Source organism: Rattus rattus, chromosome 5, assembly GCF_011064425.1.
Source record: "Rattus rattus isolate New Zealand chromosome 5, Rrattus_CSIRO_v1, whole genome shotgun sequence".
Taxonomy (NCBI): domain Eukaryota; kingdom Metazoa; phylum Chordata; class Mammalia; order Rodentia; family Muridae; genus Rattus; species Rattus rattus.
Genome location: NC_046158.1, coordinates 104034379 through 104056752, shown reverse-complemented (window position 1 = coordinate 104056752; position 22374 = coordinate 104034379). Strand labels below are relative to the sequence as shown.

The 22374-nt window shown below is 47.3% G+C and overlaps 1 protein-coding gene across 1 annotated transcript in view; it reads left to right on the top strand.

The window, feature by feature from the left end:
- Positions 1-255: 255 nt before the first annotated feature.
- The window catches only part of Shc4 (SHC adaptor protein 4), a 94169-nt gene continuing 72050 nt past the window's right edge, over positions 256-22374 (top strand). Inside the window, exon 1 of the mRNA XM_032904121.1 lies at positions 256-1546. Within this exon, the coding sequence (XP_032760012.1) occupies positions 962-1546 (585 nt within the window). The 5' untranslated portion in view covers positions 256-961. The remainder of the gene's footprint in view (positions 1547-22374) is intronic.

Below are 22374 nucleotides of genomic sequence, written 5' to 3'. Positions count from 1 at the left end.
TAACCCATTCATCAGATATTACCCTCCCTCTTCTCTGCCCGGCTTCTTTTCTCCCGGCTACTAGTTAGTATATTCACGGTGCATGACTCATGAAGCTGCAGCCTGATTGGATGAAAACCAAGAACCCCCCCTCCCCGCACCGCCCCAAACGGGTCAGTCAATTACAGCTATTCTCGGCTCCATTCACAGATTTATTAGCTCTTACACAACGAGGGAAATTCATTCGGCAAAGTTCATTCATAAAAATTTCAACAGCCTGGGTATCATCCGCTCAACTCAGCCTTCTGCCGCGCACAGGCTCCTCCTAAAAAAGACTGCAGGAGGGTCCGGGAGGGAAGGGCGCCCTGAGTAGGGGTGGGCCGGCCGGGATCGGACCCGAGCTGCACCGAGGATGCCCGGACCTCAAGCTGGAGGAACAATGCGAACCAGCGCCCGTCGCTAGGACTCCTGGCTGGTGGCCCAGAACCAAGATCCTCCGAGAGAGGGCAGCCGTCATAACCCCAGCCCATACAGAAGAGCCTTTGACTCTTATGTGCTTTTTTATTTTTCCCTTTGAAATGAACAATCGCGGGAACAAATAAAGGGTTAATGGGCTAGTCCCTGCCCCGCCCCGTGGGAGCTGGAGGGAGCAGGTTTGAAAGTTCCTGTGCGCAGAGGGAAAGGGGCGAAATATTTCTGCTAAGGCTAGAGGCGTGGTGGCACCCGCTGCCCCAGCCTGGGGGACGGGACTTCGGGGCGAGGACCCCCCTCCCCCACCCCCTTCGTTCCGAGGGCCTCTGCCAGGGCCTGGAAGGGCCTGCAATCAGAGCTGGGGAGGCGTCCTCCGGGACTGTCATCCTTGAGCAGCTTGAGACCCGGGCGGGTGACCGCCAGAGCAGAAGTGAGAGGTGACTGTGGTGTGGGTCTACTGGACTGTGAGGCACTTTAGACTGCGGTGCTCCGTCTCAGCACTGCCAAGGCTATGCGAGAACGCAGCCAGGACAGCCAGGCAGGACTCACGCTATATGTAGGACTCTTTGGGCACCTGGGGATGCTTCACAGGACCAAGTACAGCCGCTTTCGGAACGAGTCCATCACGTCTTTGGACGAAGGGAGCCCCGGAGGCTCGGTTGGAAACAAGGGCTCATCACCACCTCCTTACGCAGCCCTGACCCCTCACCTGCCTGCTGAAGATGCCACTGTGCCCAACCAGGAGAGCCCCACCGCGCTGTGCACCTTGATTCCCCGTATGGCAAGCATGAAGCTGGCCAACCCCGTCACTTTTCTGAGTCTGAAAACCTTCTGCCTGGGTTCGAAACAGGTGCCCCGGCTGAAGCTCCAAGAGAACCAGGATCAGACTCCAAGCAGCCCAGCGTCCCCAGAAACCAGTCTGAATAATACTGGGCCTGCACCTACACCTCTTCCGGACCAGGTGGGACGCAGGCCCACCTCCTTGCGTCCTGATACTTGCCCACTGCCTGGGCCTGGAGAACCAAACCCAAGGAGCAAGCAGGACGGACCTCCTCTGCAGCACCTGTTGGGGAACGGTCTCAACTACTGTGTGACGGTAAGTCCCTTAAGGCCTGCTCCCTGAACACTCACAGGAAGGGCAATTGTGCTCTCTGCGGGCCCTCGCTTTAACCTGTCTGGCTCTAGATTACAAGAAGACTTACCGTTGGATCAACTGAAGGGAGAATTGGCCATACAGATTTCTGAGTCTGGCCTACAGGCACATACCCGAGTCAGATCCACTTTGCTCCAAGGGTATGAGCTGTTGCTAACTTGGAGGCAGCTGTTAGTGCAGACAGCTTCTCACAGACAGACAAGATGGCAACCTTGGCAACTGGGACGTGTGGTATTAAAGGGTTTTGACTTGATCTAATTTCTTTTTTTTTTTTTAATTTGACATTTAACAAGCACGTCTGAAAGTTTAGCAAAGTCCTGTTATAGCTGGAGCTGGATGTAGCACTCACCCACCCAGTGGGAGTTAGGCCTGACCCATGTGAGTGTCTAAAGTCAGGGTCCTTGATGTTGTGTCTGTCTTTGCCCAACCGATATATGAGTGACTAGAGATGCAGCTCCTCAGCGTCCATCTTTTAGAGCCCAGATCTCAACTTACACACGTGTGATAGATTACACGGGAGCAATGAGTGTTTAGCAATTGGTGCATTCATGAGAATACTTAAGGAACCCGGGAGGGCGGGAGGGCACCGGGGGACGTAGTCGGGTTCTGAGATTTATGAGAAGATGTGTCCTGACAATGGCAAGTCTCCATGGTAGAAAGGTTGACTCTGGACAGGTGTAAGAGCAGGATCAAAGTCACTGTGGGGTCTTCGGGGGAGTCTGGGGTTTGTCCTAGAGAGGGTGTGGGAAGGTGGAGGTGATGGCTAGCACCTAGACCTCTCGAACTGAACAAGTTAGAGCAGGGGAGAAAGGGAGGTCGTCAAAGCTCTTCAAGGGCCGAGTCAAGAGGCTGCAAACCCTGGTGAGCAAGGTCCTCTATCGTGAGTGTAGGTTTTAAAAGGTCCATCGATGCTTTATCTAACTCATGCTGAAGCAGGAAGAAATCCCCGAGGCCAGCGAGAATGCTTGCTGTTCTTCATGGAGGGTGTAGATGAGTTAGGACGAAGACTAGAGAATGAAGAGTAACTTCCAAAGTTAAGTCCCGGGTGATATCAGGAGGCCAGAGACAGCAGAGTAAATTGGGAAGGGGACTCATAAGTTTGCATTTGACTTCTCAGATAATGACAATGATATCTAGAGGTGCTGGCGTACAGGTAAGCGGTCTCATCAGACCCAGCACTGACTGAGCTTAAAAAGTCAGAACTGAAGGTGGGAGAGTGGTTGACTACATTGCACACTGACACCGTCGGGCTCGAGGAATGCTCGGAGGGGGTGGGTGCTGGAAGGATTGCAGAGGGAACAGGTTTGGAGCAGACTTGGTAAACTGATACCTACTGCCCCTGAGGAACGTGGAGCCCAGCTTCTACCTCCACAGCAAGTAGTGCACTGCAACCAGGCTTGCATCTGTTCGTGGAAAGTCCGGAAGCACGGAACACTTTCAAGCTGTAGGGTGCCAACCTTTATGGAGTAAAGGTTATGGTTTGGAGTGGCTCCCAAACCTGGGCTCTGGGCACCTGCTTACCGCCTTCTGAGTCCTACCTTCAGTCCCTGGGAGGTCCCCTTACCAGTGTTTCTGGGTTCTTAATGAGGACACCAGCTGTCTTCTCACAGTGGCGATAACTTACCCCAGGAGAAATGCTGACCCCATAACCCAGATGTGCTCACAATTTTGCTATGATATTGTGATGTGCATCTCTAGTTTTAGCTGCTTTTCTCACAAAGCCTAAAATACCCCAATATTTATAGATCCTAACTTGAAAGACAAAAGGGTTTCATTTGTCACGTTACCAAGTTAAAATGTCTCAGAGGTGTCACAGAGGAGTACATTTTCAACTCAAAAAAGCGGAGTGAGATCTGGACTCGTGCCTCCTATCTACCATTCTTAGCTCTCTTCTCCACAGAGTCCATCCACCCTGGCTGGCATTCCGTCCTTGAGAATTCTATTGGGATGTGAACCAATTTTTAAAAGCGAAGCACCGGCCTCTTAATTTTCATTGAAAAATATTGTACTGAGAAAGACACAGCGTGATTGTGCCGTGCTCTTGTCTATAGCAACAAGCACATGGAGATGAGAATAGAAGCTTGAGTGGAGTGATAGATCGGGTCAAGGGTCAAGCAATATCCTGAAGGACAAGTGGGCATGGGCCAGTGAGGACTCAGGTACAATAGTTGTAGGGAAAGGAGCCCCCACATCCCACCCCCTTTTCCACACGTGTGACTAATACTGTCTATTCCCAGCCACTCATTTGTCTGACCTACGCGTACCATGAGCCAATCATGTTGCAGGATCTGTTATAGAAACCGGACGTTGGTCAATGAAATAGCCTAACCCTGAGCATCGGAAGTGATCTTGTCCTGGTGGAGGTCAGTGTCCTGTTTCAAATGTTAGTGACACTTTGGAGATGTGATGGCAGAGTCAGTGGAGAGGCAGTCACTTGTGGGGAGAGGCTGCATCCTGGTGTCAGAACCACCACTGTGGTGACGTCCTCATTCGTTGCAGCAGAGACTCCGTTTCCCACCCACCCGAAGTTAGAGTTGGCTTTGGGTCGAACAGCCTTTGTAAGAAGTGGTTTCTTGTGGTTTTATGATGTAGAATTGGTAATGCTATCAATTTTTTCTATGCCTCCTAATAGCTAATTTTTTAAAGGAACTTTTGTTTAAGCCCAGATTTCGATTCTTTTGCAAGTTTCTCTTGCAACCTCTTCTTTGTGAGATACCAAACCAGGAATGGGACGACTAGTCTGGGTAAAGTACTGGAGTGGGTGACGTTCATTGCAGAGTGTGAAGTAGTGACGTTTGCGTGAAGTGGTCTCGTGTCTCTGCGGCCTTCTAAAGGTACTTTCCTCCTCGGCGGTTGGTCTTCAAGGTACCCAGAACAATCCAAGGTTCCCATCCAGGCTTGCCTCACTCACACCCCTTCTCTTCTCATTAGCCTCCCCTCCCCGAGGCATGTGGCCTAGAAGCTTCCTGATGGAGCAAGGTAGATGAAGCGCCATGCTGTTCAGGAGAGCTCTTTTCCAGGGTCAGCTCACACATCTGGCCTGGCTGCACATCTGCACGATTATAGACTAACCCCGCCCCCCCAGCCTGTCTTAATCATTGCCCCAGACTGGCATCTCAGGGCTCCTGTGGCAAGTGCCACTAACCGGGTGGTTTATGCGACAGGACTTTACTAGAGCTAAGGGATCGTGAAGGGGGTTGGAGAGATGGCACAGAGGTTAGGAGCACTGGCTGCTCTTCCAGAGGATTCCCAGCACCCACGAAGTAGCTCACAACTGTCTGGAACTGCATGGGTTCCACACAGACATACCTGCAGACAAAACACTAATACATGTAAAATAAAAACAAATACATTTTTTAATAAAGGAGTCAAAAAGTCCAAGTGAAAACGTTAGAAGGGCCACCTCTCTACCAAAGGTCTGTGAGAATAATCCTACCCTGCCTCTTACAGCTTCTGGTAGGTGCCAATAGTTCTCGGTGTTTTGTGGTGCCACTGTTCACACAGCATTCTGCCTGGTGTCCATGGCCAAATCCTCTCGTGCATGGGCAGGAGTAGCTGGCTTATCGGACGGCCTCATCCCAATTATCTGTCTGCTCACACGGGCCTACTTGTGTTCAGCAGCCATGCGTGGGCTGAGGGGTTTCTTCCTGTCCTTTGTAAATATAATTTCCTCCTGCAACATACACACAAGGAGTACAGCCTGCCCCTTCCCCAATATGTTTCCTGTCTGTATCTGGTTCATGAGCCAATGAGCTGCCACTCTGAATCTTCTTTATCTCAACTGGATTTAGTCTACCATGCTACATGTGAACTTACAGTTCTGTCTTTGTGGGAGAGCCTAGGACTAGGAGTTACACAAAGGGTGGCATTCCTGTCTCCCAGTTACACAAAGGGCAGTGCTCTCATCTCCCAGAAACTGTGGGTGGCTCCAGGTCTCCCTTCTCTTTAGAGGACTGAACTAGAAGCAATGACTCTGATATTAACTGACTACATGACCTTGGGTGAGTCACTTCTCTCTCTCTCTCTCTCTCTCTCTCTCTCACACACACACACACACACACACACACACACACACACACACACTGTGTGGCCCTGTTTAAAGTACAAAATGCAGTCTTGGAGCTTGAGTCCAGAGCTCCCGTTCCATGCACTTCTATTGTCAGGATCTCTGTTATTAGAGCGTCCTGGAGGACATTATTTGTAGCTTCTTGGTGGCCAGTAGAAGGAATGACTTCAGGGACACAGAGGGTGATCCTTGTCTCTTGCTGTGTGACCCTTAGCTGGCTGAGGATACAGGACAAGTTTATTACGTCTGAGTGGAGCTGGTGGTGTAAGGGTAGGGAGTGGGGTACAGGGAGCAGGACATTGCCTGTGTAAAGTGGTTTCTCGTTACAGGCTCACACATCCCTTGATATCCAGTTCTTTCACACCATAGGGCAAGGCAGTTACAGAGCTCAGTCAGGCTAAGCCCTGACCCTGAGCAAATGGAGGCTCAGCTGTGAGTATCATCTTGCCACAAACCACACACCTCCTTACTGCCGGAGTCCATAGAACTGGGTAACACTCTTGTTTCCTAAGCTCAGCTCATGTCTCCTCGTCCTTCTGTTAAATGTGCTACTGCAGGTGGCCCTACCTGGTTAAGATGGCGGACGTACTTTCGAAAGATCAAAAGGAAAACGTTTCCTGTAAGAGATTTGTCTTAGAATAGTACTAAGATAGTAAAAGAGAACGTGGAGAGTGGCAGGGAGCCCGTATTGGCGCAACTTTATTGTAAGGTGGTGGACGGCATCTCCGAGAAAACGTGTGGCAGAGGTTATTGGAGAGGTAAGCCAGGATGATTTATGGTCCAGGTTTTCTCTCTTTTAGCAATTCACTTTTGTGGGAACTAACTGGGGTACTATGAAAACTTTCCAAGGGAATGCATGCACAGACAGTCCTGTCCCGTTCTCCCATCAGGATCTAGTTTTCAAAGGCCCCATCACCTCCTGACAGCGCCACATTTCAGCAGGTTTCAACACCTCAATCTTTGAGGACGCATTCAAACCTTATCCAAACCTTAGCAGGCCCCAAAGAACGCTGGCTTTGCCTTGGGCTCTGGTTTAAGGAGAATTTTGGGGGTGGCATGTGTCCTTGTCAGAGCAGACTGACACAATGTGTTGAGGTCCCTCACCACCATTTGCGACTATGAATTCCTCTCATGTGTATGACTTTGACTCATTACCATGCTACAAGGAAGAACCAACCATGGTTCCCAAAACACAGCTCAATCGTCAGGGGAACACCTGCCCTTGCACTTGACTTATGGGTCAAGGTGGCTCTACACCCCTTCCGCCCAGCCCCACTCACCCCCAAGGTGGCTAGGTTTATACATCTGCCTGTGGCATGGCTGGGTGAAGGAATCTCCAACCCCTTTATCTTTCATTTTCCGAATGTGCAAACCTGATAGACAAGCCGAGATGCCTTTTGGAGTGAACACCAAGGAACTTCTTTCTTGTATCCAGTGTGACAAGAAGTTCTTGGGGACAGACCTGAGGGAGGGATCCTGCCTCCTCCGTGGGAACAGCCTTTCCTGTCCTATAGATGTGGCAGAATTCTGGAACAGGCTGTCCTTATTCACAAAGGAGTTGTGTGTCAGAAGTTACTTTGTTCATCAGTAGTTAGGGAGCAATAAACTTCAAAATTACATTTTGCTTAAACCTGATAAACTTTCTCAGGCAGTTAGGGACAGCCTGAGATGACAAAAGAATGTGAAAGAACTTTGTACAAAACTTGTCACACGGAGAGGGGTGGACATTCAAAGGTCTAGGTATATGTGGGTATATTAGAGGCTAGGGGTGCGTGTGTGTGTGTGTGTGTGTGTGTGTGTGTGTGTGTGTGTGTGTGTGTGTGACTAAACTTGACCTCGGTACCTGACCATGTCCCCTCCCTTAGCCCTAGTGGAACCTTCTCTCCAAGTCTCTAATTCCTCAGAGCAATAGAGTAAAAACCTTCTGACTGTGAAGACATTTGTTTATCTTACTGACTCCTCACTGTGCTTTTCCCACAAGTCTTCCAAGGAGCCTCTACATCTGTTAAAAATGTAGATTTCTAGCCTACATCCATGACCGGAAGATCTGAGGCAGGGCCCTAGAAGCTTGCATTTTGTTAAGCACGCTACAGGATTCTTATACACATAAAACTGGAAACTGCTGACTGGGATGAGTGTTGTGGGTCACAGTCGGGGTGATTTTGCCTCCCAGGCCATTTGGCAATACCTGGAGATATTTTGGGTTATAACTGGGAGGAGGGAGTGCTTCTGGCGTTAGTGTTAGGCTGCAGCCGAACATCCCTCAGTATACAGACGGCTCCTGTGACAAGCGTTGGGAGGCCCAACCTGCCAACAGTGCTGAGTCACAGAAGGAAAGTGCGCCTGGATGTGGGTCAGGCGCTAATAGTGAAGGCAGGGATAACCGAGGGATTCCTAGAAGCTGCAGCCAGAGTTGCATCGCATGTTCTTCCTTCTCTCCCCTCTCTCGAACCCACACATCCTCTGAACCACATCCTTTCCCACTCTACCTCCTACCCCCAGCCTCTCAGGGATCCAGCACGCTTTCAGCAAGAACAGCAGATTTTACCATAGCTCAGACCCACTCCTGGGCCAAATGGCATTCAGAGGCTAGGCTGGTGTGTGTGGTGGCTTGTTTGACTATGAAGGGCCCCTATAGGCTCACGTAGGCATGGCTTTGTGGAATAGGTGTGGCCTTGCAAAGCCCTTCCCAGGCCCAGTCTCTCTTTCTCTGTCTCTCTGTCTCTCTGTCTCTGGATCAGGAAAAGATGTAGATGTCACTCCAGGGCCATGAGTGCTGCCATGTTCTCATCATGGTGATATCTGACTAGTCCTGAGTTGCCTAGGTCATGGTATCTCTTCATAGAAATAGAACAGCGACTCAGACAGTATGCTAAGTTTCATGTCCTGCCACTACTGGGACTGACATTTTCACTGGAAAAATGCAGTTGGAGCTTTGACAACTAATTTATAGGTCACAAACCTACTCTGAGGTTGGAGATTCCCTGTAGCTAAGGGGAAGGCATGGCATAAAGCAAACACTTCGGAGATCATGTGCTGTAAGGATAGCATTAGAAATCGGACCTCTTTCCTCAGCAACTGTCCGAGCGTCAGGGTTACTATGGCCTTGATGAAACACCATGACCAAAGCAAGTTGCAGTGGAAATGCTTTATTTGGCTTACACTTTGATATAATAGTCTTATCACTGACGGAAGCCAGGACAGGAACTTAAACAGGTCAGGGACCTGGAGGCGGGAGCCGATGCAGAGGCCATGGAGGAGTGCCACTTCCTGCATTGCTCCCATGGCCTGCTTTCTTATAGAACTCAGGCCCACCAGCCCAGGGATGGCACCACCCACAGTGGACTGGGCCCTCCCACATCAATAACTAGTTAAGAAAATGCCCTACAGCTGGCTCTTACGGACACATATCTTTCAGATGATTTCAGCTTGTGTAAAGCTAACATAAAACTGTTGCCACAGCAACATTAGAAAATAGTTTGTTGAGCTATTTATTGGAAAAGGATTAACTGGATAATTTAAATTTAATTGGAGTGAGGTCAAAAGATGGCTCAGGCAGTAAAGTCCTTTTGCCAGCATGGGGACCTGATCTGACCACTAGAATTTATGTAAAAAATCTGGGTGTGGTAGCACACATCTACGTCCCCAGTGTGTATGTACATGTGTGTGCATGTATGTGTGTGTGTGTGTGTGTGTGTGTGTGTGTATATGTGTGAATGTATGCATATGTGGTGTGCAAGTATGTATGTGTGTGTGTGTGTGTGTGTGTGTGTGTGTGTGTGTGTGTGTGTGTGTGTGTATGTGTTGGGGCGCAGGGAAACAGGCGGGTTCCTCAGGCTGGTTGGTCAGCTGCCCTAGTCAATCAATGAATTTAGGTTCAGTGAAAGAAGCTATCTCAAAAAATAAATCGAGAACAAGAGAGGAGGACACTGGACATTGAGCTTGGTCTTCGCAGACCTGCATGCGGACCTGCATATGCAGCACATTCTCCTTGCCCGCACCTCTGCTGATGGGTACCTGGGTTGGTTCTCTAATGTAGCTGCTGGGCTCTGTGCTACAGTAAACTCTGCGATGTGCTGACTTGGAGTGGAGTCCTTTGGGGAAAACCCAGGAGTGGTGTCCCTGGGTCATCCGTGAGGTCTAAGTTTAGTTTTTGGAGGAGGCTCCGCCCCACGTTGATTTCCACAGAGGAGAATCTAGAATCCCAGTGTAAAAAGGCTCCGATTCTTCACATCCTCACCAGCATTTGTTGTTTTTTTCATGACGGCCATTCTGACTGGAGTGAGATGGGCTCTAAATGTAGTCTGCGTTTCCTCTGAAGGCCAGTGAGGGCGAACCCTCTCTTCATGTGTTTATGGGCCGTTTGTGCTCCGTCTTTTGAGACCTAGTTCATCAGCTCGCTTATCATCGAGTTATTTGAGCTCTTGTTTAGCTTTCTTAGTTTTCCCCTATATTCTAGACATTAGCCTCCGATAACACTTGCAACTAGCAAAGGCTTTCTTCATCCCGTATGCTGCCTCTTTATTCAGCTAATGTTTGCTTTGCTGAGCCAAAGCTTCTGTGTCTCAGGGACTCCCATATGTCAATTGTCACCATTACTTTTCGAAAGGCCAAGAGGCCAGTTCAGAAAGCCCTTGCCTATGCCTACATCTAGAAGTGTTCTCCTGTCTGGTAGATCCAGAGTCTTGGGTCTTGCAGGAAGGTCTTTGCTTTTGTGTGGAGTTGAGAGATACGGGTCTGTTTGCGGAAGAACCTGTCCTTTCTCCGATGTATATTTTTGGCATCTTGGTCAGAAGGAGGTGGCTGTAGCTGGTGGTTTATATTTGGTGCTTCTGTTCCACTGATTTACATGGCTGTGTTTGTGCATTGCGAAGTTATTTTTATTCTAATAGTTCTGTAGTATATATACCTTGAAGTATATACCTATCAAGTATGGTGACATCTCCAGCATCATTTTTTTCTTCTGAGACAGGGTTTCTCTGTATAGTCTTAGCTGTCCTAGAACTCACTCTGTAGACCAGGCTGGCCTCAAACTCACAGAGATCTGTCTGCCTCTGCCTCACAAGTGCTGGGATTAAAGGCGTGCACCACCACAGCCCAGGCCCCAGCATCATCCGATTTTCTGCTCAGAATTGCTCCGGTTGTCTCAGACACCTCTTGGGTCCTCAGGAATTTTAAGATATTTTTTCTGTTTCTGTGAAGAGTGGTTTTGAAACTGTTGTGTAAGGGAGGCTACTGACTCTGTTAGTAATTTCGTCTCCTGCCACTCTGCTGAGAGTGGTTACCCGACCTAAGAGTCTCCTGGTGGAGTCTTTTTGGTCTCTAACGTACACAGTCACACCTGTAAACAAGGACAGGACGTACACTGGATTGGAGGAGATACCATGAAAGACGTGGGAATCCCAGCAGGAGAAGAAGCAGTTTAGACAAGTTGAACTGGGCGTGGCAGAGTCATCCGGCCGGGAGGGAGGTAAGCAGTAGCAGGCGGAAGGGCGAACATCTGCCTGTGTTGTGCTTTGCAGATCAGGGTAGTTGGTCAGCCATCTTTACCGGACGACTGGCCCATGAAATGGAGTGATGGCAGGTGACGTCAGAGAGGTAAAAGACTAGAGCGCCTCTTAAAGCTGCATGATAGAAGGCCTCTTCTTTGATACCCACGAGGCTGGGAAAAAAGGGAGGCAGTGCTACATATCTGGTTTCAACTCAGGTAACGGGTCCAAGCACACATTCGTGCGGGGAACTCTGCTCAGATGCTCTATGCAGTGATTCGTATCGCTCTTCTTTCTCCTTGAGCAAACTCTGCTCTCAGCTCTGTGTCTTCATCACACTTCGTATTTCTCTAAAGTGAAGACGCTCTTATGGACACGTTCACAACAGACGAGGGCGGAGCCCACTTCATATTTTATTGTATTTTGGAACATTATTGCTCCCCAACTTAACATTATTTTTGAAGACAACTTGCCACCACAAAGTAGTTTTTACCGAGCTTTTGGCCTATTTTCCATAGAGTGACTTAAAAAACTTAAACCTAACATTCACACTTATCAATAGGGGCAGCGTCTGTAGGTTACAGAGTGACTGCTAAATGAGATGCAGCGCAGACACAGAGGATTCTCGGTGAACCCACAGTTCATAGCCAAAGACACCGGGCGAGTGACACATTTTCTGTGTAGGTGTAAACACACCAATACCTTGCTTGATACAAGAGGTGGTCAAGGCCAACCCAGTCAGAGAATTTATTCTAGTGCCACATGTCTCGTGTCAGCAATTCTGCCACATGATTTGTCAATGCAGCTTACAAGGCAGCTTTTGTCATGATGCGTGTTGACCCATAGTTGTGATCTACAGTTCACCGAGGGCTGCCCCTTCATTTGGGAGCTGTAAGTTCCCTTCACTCTCACAACTTTTACCTGTTGCAAACTAAGAGATGATGACTTGATTTATATTTTTCTTTATTATAAAAATTATGATTATTATTTTATTTATTTTGTTTTTTGTTTTTTTCTGAGACAGGGCTTCTCTGTGTAGCCTTGGATGTCCTGGAATACATGTTGTAGACCAGGCTGGCCTGGAATGTATGCTGTAGACCAGGCTGGCCCTGAACTCAGGGATCCTCCTGCCTCTGCCTCCCAAGTGATGGGATTAAAGGTGTCTACCACCACCACCAGTGATTTTTGCTTTTCTGAATGATAGCCTTTATCTCCACAGAATTTGGTAAACACTACCAAATTTGGCTAAGATGTAATTTGTTCTCAACTGCAGTGAGAATTCTGGGATGTTGGTTTCTTTAAAATAACAGAAATATTATAATGTGCTTTTGTTTTAATCCTAGGTGTGAGGCTATCAAATTGTCCACAGTAGCTGACTATGGTTTGCCTCTTGTTGTAGCAGAGGTGTGGTTTTGCCAGCTGCAGATAGTTTCTGCAATTGTGTGATGTTTAGATTTTCTGGGGTACATAAATGCTAGGGCCCCCGTAGGTGTGTGGGGAGGTGGTTGTTGGTTATTTAGGGATGGTGATTGTAGTTTGTTAGTCGTTGTGCTCAAAGAAGAAACAAAAGGGAAAAAAATTAGATTCAGGGATCTCTCTCTCTCTCTCTCTCTCTCTCTCTCTCTCTCATCCTTCTTTCTCTCCTATCTAGTGATAGGGGGTGAAACCAGGGGGATAAAGGGTGGGGAAAGAGCTCACAAAGCAGCAAAGACCAGTTACATTCACTAGATTTTGTCACTTGGAGAAAATTCCTTTCTCAGAACAGTGTTAGCAATTAGTAATACTCTCTAGTTGTTGTTTTTAAAAACAAAATCTCAATCATTTGATTTTTACCAATGAGGATTTGAGAGTTAGATGCTGAGTGAAAGCCTGCTACCTCAGAGAGGCAGAGAAAGCACCCAACTGACCCTTCCTCTTCAGATAACCTTCATCCCACTTGGAATGCTGCTCTCTCACACCTTCTCAAAAAACCTCCTTCAAATTGAATGTCCCTTCCTTCTACCTTCTGTGTGTCTCTCTATCTATCTTCCTGGCTCCCTCTCTTTCTTTCTTCCTTCCTTCCTTTCTTTCTTCCTTCCTTCCTTTCTTTCTTTCTTTCTTTCTTTCTTTTTTAATAATCCTATGTTCACTTCCTGTTAACTGGTTGCTTGCTCCGCTTCTTGACTTACAGTTGACTTTATTTAATCCTGTTTTCGGGGCTGGAGAGACGGCTCAATGGTTAAGAGCACTGACTGCTCTCCAGAGGTCCTGAGTTCAATTCCCAGCAACCACATGGTGGCTCACAACCATCTGTAATGGGGTCTGGTGTCCTCTTCTGGTGTGTCTGGAGACAGCTACAGTGTACTCATACTTACTCTTGTTTTCAGTATTTAAGCAGAAAGCTCTTTGATTAAAGGTGTGTGCTAAGGCTGAGCCACACCACAGATAAAAACATGCTTTTCCAGTAAATAACACAATCTCGGGGTTCATAGTGTGATCTAATATCTTGCAACTCTAGTGAAGAAGTTAGTCTTCCCCAGAGATGAGCACCCTAAATGGCTATCCAATCTCAGACGGTTAGCCCTAAAATATATGAGCAATACTGAAAACAAAATCCTTCAGCAAAAACCAATCTGCTTTTCCTTATCGGTTTGCCAAAACCGAAGCTGGCTTACCCCAGAATGCGTATGTATGTTAGCTCATTTTTGACCCCAACACTCCAGTCATTGACACAGACCGTGGACTCCTAATGAAAGAGATGTTATCTCATTTGGCTAGCAAAAGGAGGGCAGACCACATTAGCTTTTCTAGTTTTTTGTTTGTTTGTTTTTTGTCTACCCTGAGTTTTCGTTGTTGTGTCTCTCTGGACCGTCAGAGGTGCCTGGGAAGGTGTATTATTCGTCAAGCTTAGGATAAGCCTAGTAGGTCTGGATACCTGGTCCTATCATTGAAAGATTCTACTTTCATACAGCAGACATTTAAATGTTAATCTTGCCTTTTAAGAACCGTCGCGCCTCTAGTGAGGAAGCTCTTTAGAGAACTCTCTGGAAAAGGGGGCCTCAGAGAAGCCAGAACCCTCCTCTACCTCCTGCAGAGCACAGACTGAGAGGCATGGTACCAGGGGAGCCATGAGAGTGATGGATTTCACTGAGACACAGGCTTTCCTCATTTGCTTTGTTAGAAAATGTTTGCAGGTGGACGGAGCAGGGGTCTAAGGTTACCCCAAACTTCCCAGCTCAGGTTTCTACTTTCTGTTTGGCTATCCCTAACACATGGCTCCCATCCATGGGCTCTCAAGGTTGCAAAATCGATGCTGGAACCCCCTACAAACACTCTCACACACACACACACACACACACACACACTCACACACTCACACACACACACTCATACACAATGCACAACACACACACACACATACAACGTACAACACACACACACACACACAATGTACAAAGCACACACACACTCACACACATTTTCTAGACAGTAGGCAAAAAGAAGAGTGAAGGCAAAATGTCCCACCTTCTGGCTGAGTTAGGCCCTTTTAAAGAAATTGACATCCTCTTGCATTTGTCTCCCTGACTTCAAGAGAGGAAGGTGGAAAATGGTTGTTTTAAAGCTAGATGGGGTACCTATGGAGTGCATTGGGGTACACTTCTTATCTGGAATTCCAAAAAATGTCATTGAATATAGAGCTGTGTATACAGTACACTGGTGGAGTGCTTGCTTAGTATGCACAAAGTCCTAGGTCTGATCAACACGCACGCACGCACACACGCACACTGAAAACACAGAAATGAAAAGTCAAACAGTGCCAAGCAACCAGAGCTTCCAGGGACTAAGCCACTACCCAAAGACTATACATGGACTGACCCTGGACTCTGACCTCATAGGTAGCAATGAATATCCTAGTAAGAGCACCAGTGGAAGGGGAAGCCCTTGGTCCTGCTGAGACTGAACCCCCAGTGAATGTGATTGTTGGGGGGAGGGCGGTAATGGGGGAGGATGGGGAGGGTAATACCAATATAGAAGGGGAGGGGGAGGGATTAGGGGGATGTTTGCCCGGAAACCGGGAAAGGGAATAACAATCGAAATGTAAATAAGAAATACCCAAGTTAATAAAGAAAAAAAAAAGTCAAACAGTAGGTACCTGGGTGAGGAAGGATGGAGAAGGGGAGATATAGGTCAAAGAATACAAACTTGGGGGTCAGCATGATCTCTAGGTCTAAAGCTCTAGCAGTCTGCATGAAGCTAAAGTTAGTAATTTTGTATTGAAAACTGAAAATTTGCTACGCAGATAGATTTCAGATGCTCTTACCAAACAGGCAGAACGATCGCCAACAAGGGTCATCTTTTAGTCATGCTGACTTGTCTGGCTCAGTTCCTCAGTCGGAAGATCAGAGGGCTTTCTGGAAGACGGGATATTTCAGAAGTATGTCAGAGGAAATGATTCCGTGAAGGAGCCATCTTTGGAGGTTACAGGAATGCCTGGCCTCCATCCAGCAGGCCATCACCTGCTTCTTGTGGTTCCCATTGTCTTATTCACGAATGCTGTTAGTCAGGGCACCTAGCTATAGGTTTGTAGTGCAGGTGTCTGGGGATGGAGAGAAACTGCCTGACTTCCACGAGAGTCAAGTTTGAGATGGGCTCTTCATCACTTAAGACTCCCTGATGTACTCGGGCCCTGGAGTTGTCCATGAGCTTTCCTTTTGTTGTAGTTATTCTTTTCCTTGCTAAGACAAACACCCCACATACGTACGTGACTTAGGAGCAGCAGGGTTTATTTGGGTTACCATTAAAAAAGGAATAGGGTCCATCGTGGCAGGAGGCAGAGTGGAAGGGGCATGAAGCAGCTGGTCACATGGTGTCCAAGGTTAGGAAGCAGATGGGCTCAGTTCACCTCCTTCTTCTGCGTTTGTATTAAGTCCTGGATCCCATCCCCTGGCGTGCTGTTGCCTGAGTTGCAGGTGGCCGCCCTCACAGCTAAGCTCTTTGCAAACAGACTCACAGACAAGCCCAGAACGTATCTCGTGGGTGATTCTAAATCTAACAAAGTATCCCTGAAGATCAGCCGTCACACAGCTGTGCCTTTGATCACTTACACAGAATTATGTTTCTACAAACAGTGTCATAATAAGTACCACCTCTTACTAAGGGACTTTCAAAGGAACGGAAAGTGGCAACACTTTAATCCCAGTGCTCGGAAGGCAGGTGGATCTTTGTGAGTTCAAGGCCAGCCTGGTCTACCTAGGAAGCTCCAGGTCAACCGTAGCTATATAGTGATTCTCTCTCACAAAGGACAACAAAACAAAACAAAACAAGAGACAAATAGAAGCCACTAAGTAACAAACAAACAGACAGAGTAAAACAACCCAGTCATAACCAACCAACCAAAAGGAGACAGAGAGCTTCCTTGTACCCTTTCTTTCTCCTCAGCTTAAAAATGCTGTCCCCAACTCCCACCCGCTCTGAGAAGTACAAGCCAAAAAAAAAAAAAAATGTACAATTGAATCTAAGGTCCTATTTGAGACTCATTCTGAAGGCACCGATCTAATAGAGGGCATCCTTAAGTCTGAATCACAGTTGCAGAGTAGACTGGTTGGGGATGCTCTGTGTGGAGTAAATGAACACTTAGACAAAGTTCCATGCTCAGTTAGAATCCAAGGATGGTGATGTTGCTCGAGTCACTTCCTGCTTCAGAAGCTGTGTGTGTGTGTGTGTGTGTGTGTGTGTGTGTGTGTGTGTGTGTGTGTGTGTGTGTGTGCGCTGCGCTCATGCACCCTCGCCTGTGTGTTGGGGTTGGAGGAGAATCAGCTTTCTCCTTCTATCATGTAGATCCTCCTGGAGATTGAACTCAAGTTAGCAAACCTGGCTTCTAGCTTCCTTATGTGCTGCGCGGTCTCAGGCACAAGACTGTCTACTTTTACATAATGACCAGCAAGAATGCCCTTTTGGCAATCGCAGCGAGCCTTTGGTCTGTTCTGTGGCTGTTGAAGGTCTGCTGCCATCCTCCACAGCAGCTTTGGGACTTACCTAACCAGAGGCCCAGCCCTGCTTATAAGACGATGTAAGATTCCCCCAATGCTACCCAGACGTACAGAAATGGCCGATGTTATTTCCCACTCTGAAAGCTGTTTGATCCAGAAACTTAGATCTGACTCATTATTAAAGATGATTTCTCTGAATTCAGCCTTGCAAGCTTTGTGAATGTTTCCACCCCGTCTCTCTCAGGGGTGTGAACTTGCCGTGGTCCCTCCTCTTTCCAGTTACGGTCAATGTTGCCACTGCGCATGCTCCAGTCTATATCCTACTCCATATTCACTTCTCTTTAGCTTATCCTGTATTTCATTGAAATACACATTCCTACAAAAACCAAACCAAACCAAATCCTCACGTCTTAGGGAGTTTTCTCTGCTTCCCCCCTTGCTTAGATGGGCCATGATTATTTTGTGAAAGAGTCGGAGTGGATGATCTCTGAGCTTCCTCCAAGCCTCCAGCCTACCACCAGAATCAGATTCCACTAAGAGCACATTTAGAAAGAAACACAATGGCGGGTGGTGAACACCTAGATGCAGCTCTGCGAGGCCCGATGGCCGATGGCTGTTCTTTTTCAGAGAAATCCTCTAAGCTGAAGACACAGACTCTGTCTCAAAACAAAACAAAACAAAACAAAAAAATAACAAAAACAAAATCACATCAAAACAAACAAACAAACAACAACAACAAAACCCTGTGGCTGCCACATACTTAAATGTCACTGAAAGGGGAGTGTTAGAAAGCACTCTGGGGCCTTCTAGCACCAGCCTTGTGAGGCCAGCCATCTCTCTGTGCCAGACTTCCAGGCTTGAACTTGGAGGGTAGACAGTGTGGTTCTTGAAGCTCATGGGGCACAGGGAAAGTGAAGCAGCAGGAACCCCATGTCTGCTGGAAACACTGTATTTCACTAAACCCAGCAACAGATAAATGGTTTGGCTTTTCCCAATTGTCCCTTTCTGGTGACACTTAACTATGTGGCAGCCACAGGTTTGTTTGTTTGTTTGGGTTTTTTTTTTTTTTTTGGGGGGGGGGTTTGATGTGATTTTGTTGTTGTTACTGTTTGTTTTATTTTGTTTTCTTTTGAGATAGAGTCTCTGTGTAGAGTAGGCTGGCCTGGAACTCTCGAGTGCTGGACTTAAATCACACACCGCCAGGCCTGGTGCAGCGACAGTAACTGTAGCTACTGCCAGCCAAAGAATTTTACTGCTAGCAGGGTTCCATATGATCGCATGGGCAGGAGCAATGTTTTATAGGAGGGAGACTCTGGAGAGCCAAGGGTACAGACACTTCTCGGTAGGAAAGGAGAGTGGAGGAGATGGACGAGGTTGCTGCCACTCCAGACGCCCCTCTGCCTTGAGCAAGCACTGCCACATGTTCCTCTGTGAGCACATGGGTTTTGTTGATGCTGTTGTTTCTGTTTTCTATAGCATCGTTCAATGCTAACACACACTCTAGGCCCTCCATTCTCAAGGCTGAGTAGGATTTAGGGATGGAGGGCATAATTAACTTTTTTTTTCAAGGACTCAGAATTGAGAAACGATGTCATATAAAAAGATGTTCCGCTTTAAGTAGATTATGGGTTGTCAGGAGAGATCATACACATACATCATTATTAAGTTATGTTACATCCCAATTTAATTAAACAAGTATACAAGATATAATTGCTAGGTCATTCATTAAGCCCTTGGAATGATTAACTGAGTTATGGTGTTGCCTTGGCTACAGAAACAACAGTATTGAGGCCATGGCCAAATGAAGAAAAAAGGAAAATTAACATGATGGACATGCTGGACCACTAGGACAGTAGTCACCCCATTTCTTTGTCTACACCCATTGGCATCCTTGTTGGCGCCTGCCTCTGGGCCTGTCTCTATCATGGGCTGCACAAGGTGTCAGCCCTTTGCATCTGGGCATGGTAAGTTCAGAGTCCCGGTAGCAGCCTGAGAATCACACTGGGTATCTGAAGAGCATGGTGCTGGCTTCTTGCCTAACCTTTCAGAGCAAAGGACATCCAGCAAGACTCTCCTGGGGAGCAGATTAACTTCTGTGAGTCACTGCTTTCCCGTCTCATTTACGATGCATGACCTTTGCTGTATTTTTAGCTTTTATTTATTTGGGTCTAAGAAGTGGGTTGGAAGGAAATGTAGTTTGGAATCTCACAGAAGGGTGAGGAGAAATGGGTATCACCTTTAAAGCTAGGGCTGGCTGAAGTTTGGCAAATATGATCACACCTTCAGCATATATTCAGAAAGCGCACTGAAGCTCCTGCTGTTCTAGCTGGGCTCCGAGAATAAGACTTGGAAAGATTCATCTTCTACACTCCAAGATGGCCTTGGACAGCTCATCAGGAAATGAGGCTATCGTAATCCCCTGATACTCCCTGACATAGCTGCAGACTTTAGTCTCTCAGTACAGTACTTGGGGTTGGGGAGCATCCTTTTGTTTGCCCTTAGCTGTGCCCATTTCCTGGGAACCCTCCTTCCAACCTTCATAGCTTGCTTTTCCTGACAACACCCCCGCATCCCACTCCCGACTCGCCTTTCTCTGAGAAATCTTCCCCGGCTTCCTGAGATTAGCGAATCCTGCTGTTACAATGCCCTTATAGAAAGAGGGCTTGCTTGAGGTCCCTTCAAAGTAATTGGGGTTTTCTCATCTGCTCCCCAAGCTAAGCAGGTGGAATTGGAGATGTCCGAGAAGAGCATTGTCATCCCAACGCAGGGACCATTATTTGCCGAGTCCCCTCCACAGGTCAAATACATAAGTCACAAAATTGAAGAGCTACTCCACACAAAGCTCAGATCAACCCCAAGCCTGTCTGAGTTTTGAAGCCCACACTCTTAAGACTGTGTGATGCTCTCACTGCCTTTCGGGCTGACCCTGGTTGGGCCATTCATGGCCTGTTCTACATTAACAGGACAGTGCTGCATTGTCTCAGTATTTCTTCCTCCTGCTGTGTATCTGCAGCCCATTGGCTGAGTCTCTGTTCTGTACCATTCTCCCTCATTGGCACTGTAAGAGGAAGAAAATTGGACAGGTCACTGCCCTGTGACGTCATCGACCAAATGAGGAGATGTGTCCAACTTTGAAGAGGCTAACGGAGTAAAAAATCCATGCCCAGGGAAGAGGAAGGTTGGAGATGCTTTTAGATTGGCACTAATGACTCCCACATATTCAAAAGAAAGCAGTGGAGGAAGCAAAAACATGAAAATGGAGGCAGGATGGAGCCTACGTCTAGGACGCAGTCTTCCGGGAGTAAGAAAGGCCTGCCTTTCTAACCACAGGCCTCTGATTTAGCAGCTGCTGGCATCAATTATTCAGTTGTAACCCCACCTCCCTCCTTAAATTAGCACTTTTAAAGTCTTTTCTCCTCTGAATGTATCAATTCTTTGACATACCTGGGGATTCCCTGCCTCTGTCAGGAGAGAGCCAGGAGAGAGCAGTCAACTGATACGGCTAAAGTAGACCTAAGTAGGGCAGGCTTTGCAAGCCAAGATCTCAATTCACATTTGCATTATGAGCATCCAGTCCCAGATGGCTGAAGGCTGCCCAGAACAGCAGAGACAGCACCTGTGGTCTCCTTGGATTAGGCCTTTACACATTGATAAAAATCTCTGAATAGCTAGGCTTGGGCACAGTGCCACAAAGATTTGCTTTAGGGTATTAGTTGCAACTTTTGAATTGTAATCACAAAATCAAAACCCTTGAATAAAAGATACAAGGCCTGGGAGAGAATTCACCTTTGTCTGTTCCGATCCCTGCTTTCTCGGAACACAAAGGGCGATTGGGATAAGGGGGAATGGAAGACATAGATGCCATCTTTGGTGGCTAAATTCATATTCTGATATTGTTGTTACTGGAGTTGTCAGAGCCAGAGCCTAGGTACCAGCAATGGTCTCAACCTAGTTCTACCCTGTCCTCAATTGTCCAACCAAAGAGACGGAGCGATAGTGAAAACCTCAGCAAGCAGATGGGTTCAATTTGGCCGCCTCGGTAAGAGGTGTGAATAAAGAAGGTCCATCTTCGGAGTCTTGGCTTATGTGTGAGTGGATGGCAAGAAGTCTATACAACGAAGCAGACCCAGCATGGGTGTGCTTCTCCACGCCACTGATCGTCCTTGACGCACCTCCACTCCTTTCCTGTAAAGTGCTCTGAGAACTTGTTAGAGTTGCAGGGACTCTCTTCCTGGGAGACAAGTTCCTCTTCTGGCTGACACCAGGTTTCAGCATTTTCCTTCTCACAGCATGAGAGTCTTGAGAAAAGTCTACTTCTTGGAGTTCGTTGGTTCAATAATCTGATCACCAAAGGGAGGGGCACAAGTGTCTCAGAATATCTTCATTCCTGACAGGGCTGTTACACTATAACATAATACTTAAGATGGGACTGTTTATAAAACGAATAAGAAAACAACAACAAAAAAAAAAAAGAAAGAAAGAAAACAAGTATGTGTGTGTGCTCCTGGAGTCTGGGGTGGTGAAGAACGTGGTGCTGATGTCAGCTCAGCATCTGGCCAGGGCCATCTTGCCGCCCCATAATTCGGTGAAGAGGATGACATGGTGGAATGGAGCTAGTGTGCTAGTTTGGGGTCTATTGGATGGACAGGTGAGGAGAACGCTATGAAGCATCTTTAATCTATAGATGGTCTGGGTCCTGGGTTCATTCTCATTTTAAATATGTCCCTATATTATATCTACTTTGGTACATGGCAAACCTTCAGAACATAGTCATGATATGTAATCCAGGACCCCAAAAAGAACTGTTATTAACAGCTGTCTTATGGATAAGATATTTTAATCTTGAGTTTAATGTCCAGCATATGCACATACACATGCACACATACACACACACACACACACACCAAACCACATGCATGCACACACGATCTTACACTTTTTCAAATGTCCAAGTGCCTGTCTTGTACTTTTTCATAAACGTTGGGTAGCATCTCTCCTATATGACAAACTTCTTTGGTGCTGGGTGGCACCATGATATAGACAGCTTCACACATCAGAAGATCTAAGCTCTACATTAACCAGCCCCCGTGATCCCTGAGGAGAGAGAGCATCAAGCTTCTGGCAATAAGTGTTCGCAGCTGTTAGAAGAGATTGTCCACTTCTGTAGGCCCTGCCCCAGCTTCAATCTGAGCATCAAACCAAACGACACTCTTGAGACTAGACAGAGCACACCCCTGTTTGTGCCAC